Raw genomic sequence first — 13081 nt, forward strand, 5'->3', positions numbered from 1 at the left:
AAGTCGATTTCTATTTGCTTTTTGTTGTTCATTGGACATGGTTCAATATTGCTTTACGCAGCAAACTATCACAAATTTGTAGTGCTTTTAGAATTTCTGGCTTTTTTGTACTAGTTGGATGTGTCCATCAGCATTGACAAGGTGATAAATAAGACATCCCCCCCCCCTCCCCATGAAATTGACTGGGCATCTGTCACTGTTAATATTAATATATTTTGTTGTCTTTTACAGATGAAAGCTAGTTGTAAAGACCGCGTAGCGATGGATTTTACGCAGACACAGAGTAGAATAGTTGATAATCCGTGTGAAGCTTTCGCAGTAGCTATCGCTGAAGGCCACGAATGGAGGGTAAGTTAAATTGTATCTGCAACTAATTACAATAAAGATTAGATACTGAATTGTAATATCCATATGGTACGACTCAGGATATAATCACTACTACCATGGTATATGACTTTGACAGATCAATGTACTATGATACCCTGGTTCAAGGTTACCGAGTTTGATGAGATAAACCTGTGCTTGACATGTGTATGAATATATAGTAGTAAATACTGTGGCTGCAACAATCATTTGGTTAATCCTTCGAGCGCCAATCGGCACCATCCACAAAATATTTCTCTACAGTCTGCACTTTCCCACATAAAATGTTAATAAAAATTGACAAACCTTGAAGCAATATCTTAAACTATCTGTAAATGGTGATATAATTTAGTGATAATTTTATAGAATGTGAAAATATTCGCACTGAATTTCGGCGAGGAAAAATGTCTGGCACTCAAAAGGTTAAACTTGTCTTTACCTGTATCCAATAAAACAGAAATATATATATATAATATGTGTTAATTGATTACAGAAAAGAGCTGGAGGTGGTTCTACACCTAGAACAATGGGAAGTCCTAGACTGAGTAGTAGTCCGAGAATTACCAGTCCTATACAACATAAAGGAATTGAATCTGGTCAGTATGTACAAAGGTTCAACTCTATTTCCAGAAGTTATAATTAATATACTTTGCACAGTGAACAAATTAAAATGAAAAGTGACGGAGACAGATCTAGAGCTGAACTTTTTTCCAAATTAATAAGATCTTAATTACTGTGGAATACTTTATTTTCGCTGGAATTAATTTTCGCTGAAAAAGCATTTTGGGCATTTTGTATGGAATTTATTTTCACTGATTTTTGATGAGTTAAATGTGAAATATAAGAAAAAAAAGTATATTCACTGGATTTTATTTTCACGGAATCATCCCTTCAGCAAAAATAGCGAAAATAAATTCCAAGCGAAAATAAAGTATTCTACAGTATCTTTGCTATCATACATGGAGTGGCTGTGTGAGATACGATGTAAAGGTGTGTTATATATCTTAGATCTGTAGATCTGTCTAGTGTCAAACCTATTCTTCAAGCTTTGACTGATTGCTGTTTGTGGCCTGCTTGGAGAATCCTGAATCAGTCTCTGCCACAAGCAACATTTCACAATCAAATCTACATGATTAAGTGTTTGTTTTTTTGAAATATGCTTTATTATTTTATTCGTTTATGTATTTTGTACGATTTTCAGCAAATGTGATAGATACCATGGTAGCTATAGAAACATTGCCAAAAAAGTAGGTCGATTTGCTCTTGAGTACAATGACATGAAGATGTCGTAAACGTAGCAGAATAAATGTGTTCAGATTGATTGAGGTCATAACGTTCCGTTTGTCTTTCTACTGTTTTTAAGTAGTAACTGAAAATGTACACTGTACATGAGTGTTAATGTTAATAAACTAAAACCATAAATAAAAATAAGTCACATTGCTTTGATATTATACATATAGGTACCACAGGTAGACCTCTTTCAGATTTGTTCAATTCGTGATGATATCTTCAATTCTCTAATTTTGATGAATATTTTTGGTAAAAAGTGATATTTTCGACGACGTGTTGAAAACCGCAAGGCCGATTACTTTGATATTATACATACAGGTACTACAGGTTGACCTCTCTCAGGATTTGTTCATTTCATGATGATATGTTCAATTTTCTAATTGAAATGTGCATTGCTAACAGTGGAACTATCTCAGCCGAGAGACTGCTTGTTAAAACATCAAAATCGCCATGTTTGAAATAGGTTATATAGCAACGTACTTGCCATGTGGGGACCATACCTTGTTTTTTTACCAAAAAAATCAATGTATGCTACATGACAAATGGTTATACTTTAATATTTTCTTTTTTCTCAGATAAATATCAAATAAAGACACAGATCACAGCTGCACATACTATAGAATGACAAAAATACAGGATTTGTAAAAATTAACAATCGACCTATCATAAAACTGACTGACAGACATTCGTGTAAAACTAATAATCCTATCATACAGTAGATAAAACATGTAGTGTTAGACTCGCAAAGAAAATATTTATGCTTTTGTACATACAGTATATGTCAGTTACATCTATGTATGCCACAGGTTTTTTTTTAAGTTTTTTGTAAATTTGTTTGTTGATTACATTTTGTTATTGTATGTGTACACAGGTATCCATATTACACAACCTTGGTTTCATAGTAGAGTTAGCCGAGAGGAGTCAGAGTTGTTATTAACTCAACAAGGAGCAGTTGATGGATTGTTCTTGCTTCGAGAGAGTCAGAGTCTTTCTGGTGTGTTTGTTCTGACACTGTGCTTTGGTGGCAAAATAAGGCATTACCAGATTGGTCAAGTAAGTATGATATTTAATTATTTCTATTTAACCATTTCACCACCAGTTCTCTCTATTCATCACAAAATAGTCTTGTTTATAGTCTGCACTTTCCTTTATAAGATTGGGACAAAAATAAAAAAAAATCGAAAAAAATACTGAAAATTTCGGTCAAAAGTCTGGTGGTGAATAAGTTTTAAAAAATTCAAAAAAAAATACTGAAAAATTCGGTCATAAGGTTAAAAACTAAAAATACTGAAAAATTCGGTCAAAAGGTTAAAAACTAAAAATACTGAAAAATTCGGTCAAAAGGTTAAAAACTAAAAATACTGAAAAATTGGGACAAAAGTCTGGTGGTGAAAAGGTTCAAGTATGCACACTAGTTCTCCTCCACTGTAATAAGTCTCATCCAGTTGTCATCTCAACCTTTTTTTTCACTCGTACATTTTCTTGTTGTCAGTTTCATGAATTTTCTTGTTGATGCAGTTGTACATATGATAGATACTCAAGACAAAGAATGGTATTCCTTGAAATAGTATTGATATTTTGTCGCAATACCATGTGTTATATATTATTATTAGCTTCTAATAGTCTTATAGTATTCCCAATACATATTTCTGCTGTTAAATAAACCTGATTGTGTCTTGCAGTGTGAAAATCAGGATGGGCAAATATTCTACAGTCTAGATGAAGGAATCACTAAATTCATGGACCTGGTGCAGTTAGTGGAATTTTATGAACTCAATGCTGTGGGCTTGCCATCCAAATTATTACATGCTTGTACCTTATCAAAATGATTGGAGGAATTCCAACTAATTGCGCTGTATGTATAAAAATTGCATGTCATATCACCATGCTGCAGGCTTGCCATCTAAATTAGTACATGTTTGAACCATATCAAAGTGATTAGAAGAGACCCTGACTCACCACACTGTATAAAATATTCATATATATATATATATAATCTTGATTGCATCCCATCGTGGTGCTATGGGCTTGCTATCCAAATTGTACCTCTAGGAAGTTGATACGAGGACCTGAAATGTATATGGTTAATTGCCGTGAACGCTATTGAATTCTTAATATATATATCGATGACAAAAATTACAGTTGGCATGAAACAAAGAACAGAGACATTAAAGATGACTTATTTATTTAAATTCAAGAAAAGGACATGATCATTTTTATTGAGACATGATTATTCAAAATTGTCATTGGTTTTGGACTGACCACACTAAAATTAATATATGTAATTTGCAAATGCGTAAAGTATGTAACCTAAATATAGTCGTACCCTTTACTGTCTTCCCTTCATCAATATTACCATCCATATTTAGATACTGCTATGTAGAATAGACCATTTAAACTATAAAAACAATTCATAAGAATCAAAGGATTATTGATTTTCAACTCAACGATTTTAATATTCACACACTGGAGAGTACAGGAACAGTCAACTGTGGTGTTTTCTTTGATGCGTCATGAGCATCTCTTTAAGATTCAAATGTGATTTTGATTAATTAAGTGCAAGGTTACATGAGATATTGACAAATTCCAAGAAATGAGATGTTTTAGATCTGTTTATGCACAAATACAGCATATTTAAAAATTTTTTTTATATAAACTGCTAAAAGTATTACATCATTGAGACTTTTCAGATATTGGTGCTTATACGATCGAAATTGACACACCAAGAGACATCACACCGACCATCATTCATTTCCCTGTATTCTCTAATGTAATTTGTTTCACTACTACATTAGAGCCATATTTCTTCTTTCTGTTTCTAAAATATTAATTTGGAACCAAACTAACCTGAAGGTTGTTAAAAAAAAAAAACAGATTTTAATGCTTATATAATAAGCAAAAGCAGATGGCTATGCATGCAATGTTGAAATGGTTTTAATGGCCTTATGTCGCTGGCTTGTACCATTCCTTTTCTAGCTGCTTTCTATTTATTTACATATACTGAGAATTGTTTTTCTTTTCATAGTTATAAACTAATGTATAATGCAAGCCAATGCAAGACTTGAAGAAGTAACATGTACAAAAATTGTGCAATGTATAACAACTGTCATGTTTTAAGTTTTAAGTCATGTCTTCAGAACTTGCTTTTTCAGCTATATTAATATAAAGAAATTTTATTCTTTTTAGTGTAGATTTTATATTGAAGTGAGATTTTTTTTTTAAATATAAAAAAACCTTTTTATTCAATATTTTTATTTTCCTGTATAAATGAGTAGGGTATTTTATGAATGCTTCATTCACAATTGATTGTACAGTATTTTTGCTGAGAGGATAAATCAGTGTTCTATATAGATAAGAATTGAGTGAATTTACGCATTTTCCCTATGGCTTCTCAGATCTGTGTCAATAACCTTCAAGCTGTTTAATTTTTCCCATGAATTGCATGGAAATGCACTATTTATAACCACAGCAGCTCATCACCAAATACCATTATCTTGTCAAACATTTGTATAATGATACCTCAAAAGATTTTATTTTAACAGACAAAATAAGATTTCACAGTAAGAGTCATGTGATTTTATACGTCCAATCAAAAATGCTCTACAAAAATTATCTGTAATGAAAAAAAAAATATATATCATCATCGGACTAACAATAACATTGTTGCATTATTGTGTTTTTATTCTACCATATTAGGAAATGTGAATTCCAAATATGGAATGATTACGCACATAAGTGCTCTCTGATAATAAAAAAAGAAACATGGCTGCCATCAGGGTTTGATTGGACTCCACACGAAGAAGTTCGCTGATTCTGTTCTAAACCTTTTTGGATTTCATGATGTATCCTTGGAAGGAAAAGATGTATAATAATAAGGTTATTACGAGGATACCTCAAATTATGCAATCAGACAGTACATCGTTGCATTGACCTCTGCTGCGTGTCAGTCGATACTCCCTCCGAGTCCGTACTGTCTTTGTGTATACTTTGAGGTATCCTCGTAATAACCTTATATTATTTTCCACCCCCAAGTATATGATCCAGCTAGTTTTTTGTAGTATGTATATGTGAGTTGACACTGCATTGGAATACTAACAACTTAATCATATAAATAGATTCTATTTCACTCACATTTGTTTTCACTCACTCACTTTCACACACCCTAAAGATAATGGATTCTATATTAAGCACAAATGACGATCTAGCAAAATTTGTGATAATGTAAAATAGTGTCCATGAATCCATCTGCACTGATGTGGATATGTTTTTTCGAACGCTCCAGGGTTGATTCAATCTATAACAGACAGGGGAATCATGAAATGACATAAATTACGTATTCCCCATAGGTTTTCTTTAAAACGACTTGAAGGAATTGGTAGTGCAGAATTGTTGTAGCAATTTAGCTAACTAGACATATTTGCTCTATTATCTGCATCTTTATTAGTCCCCGTTCGGACGAAGTCCGAAAACGGGGACTTATGTTTTGACCTCCGTGTGTCTGTGCGTGTGTGTGTGCGTCTGTGTGTGCGTCCGGACCTGTATCTTAGAAATGCCTGGACCAATCACAATCAAACTTCACACATACATTATACATGATATATCATACATATGCATGTCAATTTGTTTCACGATCTGATTCAAGATGGCCGAATGACGGCCATTTTTGTGCTAAAAATCATCAAAATCAAGCATTTCCCAGCTGTTTACAGATGAATTTTGTTCAAACCTTGTATATACGTTGGACATTATAGGACCTTGATGACCATCATTTTGTTTTACGATCTGATTCAAGATGGCCGAATGGCGGCCATTTTTGTGCTAAAAAATCATAAAAAATCAAGCATTTCTCGGCTGTTTACAGATGGATTTTGTTCAAAACTTGATATATACATTAGACATTATGGGACCTTGATGCAAATAATTTTGTTTTTCAGATAACACTCAAAATGGCCGACTGGCGGACATTTTGTTTTCATGAATGGGCTTCTAGACCCATATTTCCAACTTGTTTTGACTGATTATGTTCAAATTTTAAATATTCATTATACATCATGTCATAGATAGACAGATATATTGGTTTGACGATCCTATTCAAAATGGCTGAATGGTTGTCATTTTTGTGCTTAAAAATCATCAAATATCAAGCATTTCTGGCATTTATGGATGGATTTCGTTCAAACTTGGTACATACATTAGAATTACGGGTTCCTGATGCACATCATTTTATTTTTCAGATCAGACTCAAAATGGCTGTCCGGTGGCCATTTTGTTTTAATGAATGGGTTTCCAGACCCATATGTCTGACTTGTTTTGACTGATTATGTTCAAATTTTTAATATTCATTATACATCATGTCACAGATATACAGATATATTGGTTTGACGATCCTTTTCAAAGTGGCCTAATAGTGGCTATTTTTGTGCTAAAAAACTTGTTTTATTTTTTTGAGATCGGATTCTGAATGTCTGACTAGTGGCCATTTTGTTTTAATGAATGGGCTTCTAGAGCCATATCTCTGACATGCTTTGACTGACTATGTTCAAATTTCATATATTCATATATTCATATTCATATATTTATAATGGCTGATTTGTTTTAATTAATGCTCTTCCAGAGCAATATCTCTCAATACTCATTTGACGATCAGATGCAAATGTCAATCATTTAAATGTTAAACAATCATCATAATCATATTCCTGACATGTTTATATTCCAGCTATATTACTATAAACAAAACTTTATATCTTAAATTTGATAACTAACGGGGACTGTGCCATGCATGGCTTGTTTTATATATTTAAATAGAAGCTCACGTAACTCCTACTACCTACTGTGGGGCATAAAGCTGAAAAAGTCATGGAAGCTCACATAAACCAAATAATTTAGTTTGTATGTTTGATCATTAAAATACCCGGTATTATATATTTTGACCATACCAGACATACCTCTGTCATTTTTGTAAACTTCTAATAGACCTAATATGGTGTATACACTATTTATTAAATATTTTATGTTCGACTAAACGACCATAGTTGTCAACTATTCAGAACCTTGTTTATGTGATAGTTACAACAGTAAACAATAATGCACATTTTCCTAGATAATTAAAGTATTATCTTGTCCCTCTTCATTAAACCATACAATATTGTAACAGCAGTGAGAATCTGAGCGAATCTGTGCATTCAGTTTGTTACAAATGTTTTTTGTTGAGTTGAATGTAAAATATAGGAAAAAAGTGTTTAGACTGGATTTTATTTTTACTGATTCTTTCAGTGAAAATAAATTGCATGTGAAAATGACTTAATTTACAGTATTAGAACATGTAGAAATCAAACAATATCATGGCAGTTATGTTTTATACATGGTAGTGATACTTTCTGAACTTCAGAAAAGTTGACCGAACTCTTCCCCCTCCACTGAACCATGGTAAAGGTGCTCACAGTAATATGTGGTAAACCCACAATCGACTTGTCTTCAATTGTTCAGACTTTTTACCATTATAGCTTGCTTCATATATATATTATGTATGAATTCAAATTCAGCACAATAGGACATGCCACATGTGTAATTTTAGCTTCAGGCTGTACATGTGACAGATATATAATTGCCCTAGATATATTACCATATTTAATTAGCTATTAATCATATATATAAATGACAAGGAGTGTTTGGTACACTGCATTAGACTTCTCATGTAATAATTACATAAATTTACCAGCGGATGCATAAATATTGAATTGTGCAATATGTATATACACAATGCACTGAAATTTCCCATTAACCCTTTTTTACCGCTTTGTTTCCCGCTTTAAATTTGAGTAAATTTCTTCAAATTTTCTGTAAATTTCACTATAAAATCTTAAATTTAGACCCAACAGACAAATTGTGACATTGCTTCTAGTTTTTGAAATTTTTGCAACATTTCATGTGGAAAAGAGCAAACTTGAAATGGAACTATTTTGTGGATAGTGGTTGAAGTTGATTCAGGCACTTGAAGGGTTAAATCAGTAAACAGTTGTTGAATGTATTTACATGATGTAGAGTTGTCAAAACCATCTTTGACATATGAAAGGAGTTTACCATGATTTTAGTAGAAGATGGCTGAATGAGCATTATAATGTTGCATGGCTTCTGAGAAATGTGATCAAACAACATGTATGTAGTGTCTTGCAAGATCTCCTGATAAAAAAGTAATCGACATTTGTGATGTAAAATATTGTAAAATTTTGTGATGCGAAATATCTGATGAGAAAAATGGTCATTAATATGTGTATAAATGTACTGTAACCACAGTATTGTGCTTTGTCTTCACACCCTGAATAAAGCTGGGATATGATGAGAAAGAAAATATAATGCTATCAACAACCTCTTGTGGGATTTAAATTTCTTGCCAATGTGGCATTTTCTCTAAACGTCAAAGGTTCCTGATAAAGAAGTAATCGACATTTGTGATGTAAAATATTGTAAAATTTTGTGATGAGAAATATCTGATGAGAAAAGTGGTCATTAATATGTGTATAAATGTACCATAACCACAGTATTGTGCTTTGTCTTCACACTCAGAATAAAGCTGGGATATGATGAGAAAGAAAATATAACGCTATCAATAACCTCACATGGGATTTACCGGTAAATTCCTTGCCTATGTGGCATTTTCTCTAAACGTCAAAAGTTTATGCTTTAATAGCTATCGCATCAGGAAAATTTATCTTCAACATATTTTACGATCCACCCACTCGATGATATTTAAAAAAACTATTCAGATAAAATGAACTAGCGCCTAGAATAATTGATGCATCACAGACAGATAGAGTTACATTCAGTATAGAATACTATGAAGTGCAATATTGATATTAACTAGCGGAATGAAACATGTATGACATACAAATAAATGACATGCAATTGAATTGCTATTTATAGAGACAGCTTCCTTCCCAATAGGTTTAATGAAAGGGGCAATGACTGCAACTTTCAATTACATTTGCAGGTTTTTTTGTTTTGCATAAAACCTTTTCTATGTTATGCGAGTTGTGAAAAATACAAACCATTTGGAGTGTGGAAGCATGGTACATTTATAAAGTTATAGAGAGACAGTTCGGAAAACTGACTATTTTTGAGTTTACTGTTAAAACATGTTGACATAGCTACATGTCATGTCATTTTAGTGTATTTGACTCAATGCATGAATTAACAGATTCATAATTTAGCCAACAATCTTATTGTGAGAATTAATACTTCATTTAAGATTAGCCACATCTTGGATTACGGTAACAAAATTACAAATTAGCTAAAATAGCATCCTAGCTAAAAAGACATGTTTTACAGTATATTGCATCAATACTGCAATCCTATGATTTATCATAGGATAAAAACATCTTGGCAGCAGTGTGAGTGTGTTTAATGAAATATTTAAAGCGCTAGCAGTGTGTGCCCTTCAAAGTAATTGTAAATAACTGCGGGCAGTGCCATTTACATAATTGTACTGACTGAACACAGCTGTATTATTTTACGTCATTATTTTACGTCAAATCATATCATATTGGTTCTATCGAGATGCAATATCTACTCAAAAATACTCTCATAGCAAAGTCAGATTAACTGCAGATAGTTTAAAACCATATGTCATTTTGATTAATTACAGCGATTCAATAATTATTGCATTTTTATTTTAGATACAATCTGTGATTTCTATAAACGCTAAGATGAAACTCTAGACAATTGATTAAAGTTCTAGCATAATTCTGAAGCTGCTTAACAACGCGATAATGTCTGCCCTTATGTCATTGTCTTGAAGCCTTGTAATTTCAAATAATTGGATGAAAATCTAATCATGCGAACAGACTTTTGATGATTAGGTTACGAATCGCATGTCGACGTACTAGATTCGTTTTTTGGTACATGTCTGTGCCATCTTGATCATCAGATTAGTTTGACTACGATAATCGACTTGGGGCAACGCAAATATTTTATTAATATCATTAATATGTTATACATGTGTGTGTATATTTTTGGCTACTCTTGAAGATGTATGTTGTTTTAACCAAGATATTGTATTATTGTTTAAACCTTTTCACCACCAGTTTCCGTTTTTCATCACAAATTCACAAAATAGTTTTATTTATAGTGTGCACTTTCCTTCAGGGGATTGGGACAAAAATAGCCAAATTTTTTTCTGAGTAAAAACTGAAATTAACTTTGTTGGCTCCAAACTTAGGCTTTATTTCAGAAATATTGAAGGATATTAGAAAAAAGTGCAGACCAATTTTGGTGAAAAAAATCTAGTGGTGAAAAGGCTGAACTGGTGTTGGAAATTCATTTTTGCATGCAAATAAACATGCTACATCTTTAAGGGGGTATATCCAAGGATTCAGTCTACTTTTATAAAATAATATTATCAGTGCTATCATGGTTATAACCAGAAAATAGTGCATGTCTTAAAACTTTATCAAAATAAACAATAGCAGTTGCTTGTCTATAGCCCATAGACTTGGTCTATTTTTTATTGATTATTTATGGTTATTTTGTAATTTACAGGGAATTTTCAATGAGAATTGGACAGGTATGTAGAAATTTTGCCTGTCAAATGAAATTTTGCTACATGTACCTGTCTAAAATGTGAAGTGGATGGATAAAAACATGGTTGCTATGGTAATATGTTATTTGTCTATCTTTTTCAGCATCATATGTCTGTGTCATGACTTGTTGTAAAGCTGATCACACAGTATTACATATTTATTAAAAATTGCATTATGCAAAATTTCAGTATTAGGAAATGTAAACAAACACAAATATATTTGTTTTTATCATTTTCTGCAGGGGTATGACTGGATTTAGTGCAAAGTAATTATTAAAATATATTTAACGCAGTATATGTGGGTTGGAACATGGCTGTATATACTGGTAGCCCCCCTCCCCCCAACCAGGTGGGAAATAAAATGTACAGAGTGAGAAATGAGGGCGCTGTTTCTATATGTAATCAAAGTACCATTATTCAGTGATCTTACACTGTTGAGTCGTTGATAAACTCTGAAAACTTCACCAATGTCCAATGAAGTACTAGCATGAATCCTAATAATATGCCTCACTGTTGTATTGTATCAGTTCTAAATATTGTTCCATATTTGCACACACACACTGCTTGCGATAATGTAAAGATTAGTGCTATAGATTGTACCTGTTTGAACTCTGACCTCCATTCTCGTCAATTCTAAGCCCTGTACTCATACTAAGCTGTAAAGGTCAGATTTGTGATATTTATAAATAGTTGTAAGTACAAGCAAATGCCAGTGAAATATACATTACGTATTAAAAACTAGTAATTACTGTAATGGTTGGGGTATGTGTGTTGTACATTATGATAATTGCTATTATGCTAAGAAATATGTCCCTGGTCAATTTATATCCCGCAATTTGAGTGCGGGATTGTGTTTTTTTTTATTTTTAAAGTAACATTAATTTTATTTTTGATTTTTTATAAAAATTGATTTGTTTCATTTTTTCTAAATTTTTGACAATAAAAAACTATAAAAAAAAAAAGTTATGACATGCACATTTTGACTTGTGTGCAATGATGAAACATGAATAATTATTTTGCGGGCCTTGTCGTCGTTTACAAATAGATAATTATGATTGTGAACATTTTACTACTTTAAACCAGTTTTAAATATTGTCTTATTTTGAACATTAATTTTCATGCTTATATTTATTTTCTACCCTCATTCCATACTGGAATTGGTGTGTGTACACTTGGTAACTGTCACATATATACTTGTATTTATTTTAATAGATACCTACTACTGATTTGATTTCAATGTGGAATTAACTGTTGTAGATTCTAATTAAGACAAAAATAAAATATTGATGAAATAAAGAAATCCTGTTTGTGTAATCTTACTTTAATTGTTACATACAAGTCACTTACTTCCTTGAGATCTGCTTGTTAAAATTGTTCGGCAAGTCCAATGCAAGGTAAGCGAAGCCATGATTGATCAAGCATGAGGTTGCAGTGTGCCAGCAATATATGTTTCTCGTTAATGTAATTTGTGTTTTTCTAATCAAGTATTGTTTCCAAAGCGGCAGCAGGTGGAGTTTACCCAAATGTAATGTTTTTCCCCTCTACTTAACATATACCCCAATATTTTACCCCCTCCCCCCAAGCTATTTCGACCACCAGGTCGCACGTTTGTAATTCTTTTTAATTGCTCATTATGGATTTCCCATTAATACTGACTTGTAAATACACAGACCAGACACAATTGGGACCACATCATTTCATTCAATGTGGATATCATTCTTGAGCAAAAGAAAAAGAAATTAGCTTCCTGTACCGACTTGGCAGCAGATTTCTTGCTCTTAGCTGTATAGGAGAGGAGGTACCGGTATAATTTTTTTTTTGTCGCCGTGTCATCAAATTTTGGAGAATCGACCA

The 13081-nt window shown here is 32.4% G+C and overlaps 1 protein-coding gene across 3 annotated transcripts in view; it reads left to right on the forward strand.

The window, feature by feature from the left end:
• Positions 1 to 12527, forward strand: part of LOC102809333 (growth factor receptor-bound protein 14-like) — a 66310-nt gene extending 53783 nt beyond the window's left edge. For 2 of the 3 annotated variants that reach the window (XM_006815349.3, XM_085501153.1), the window contains exons 10-13: positions 232 to 348; positions 857 to 959; positions 2525 to 2706; positions 3336 to 12527. In XM_006815349.3, coding sequence (XP_006815412.2) covers positions 232 to 348; positions 857 to 959; positions 2525 to 2706; positions 3336 to 3482 — 549 coding nt within the window. In that variant the 3' untranslated portion in view covers positions 3483 to 12527. Of the gene's footprint in view, positions 1 to 231; positions 349 to 856; positions 960 to 2524; positions 3023 to 3335 lie in introns of those variants that run through there. The other variant, XM_085501154.1, reaches the window with a different exon arrangement.
• The last annotated feature ends 554 nt before the right edge of the window (positions 12528 to 13081 follow it).

The sequence above is a fragment of the Saccoglossus kowalevskii genome, chromosome 7 (assembly GCF_978046115.1).
Source record: "Saccoglossus kowalevskii chromosome 7, keSacKowa6.1, whole genome shotgun sequence".
NCBI classification, from domain to species: domain Eukaryota; kingdom Metazoa; phylum Hemichordata; class Enteropneusta; family Harrimaniidae; genus Saccoglossus; species Saccoglossus kowalevskii.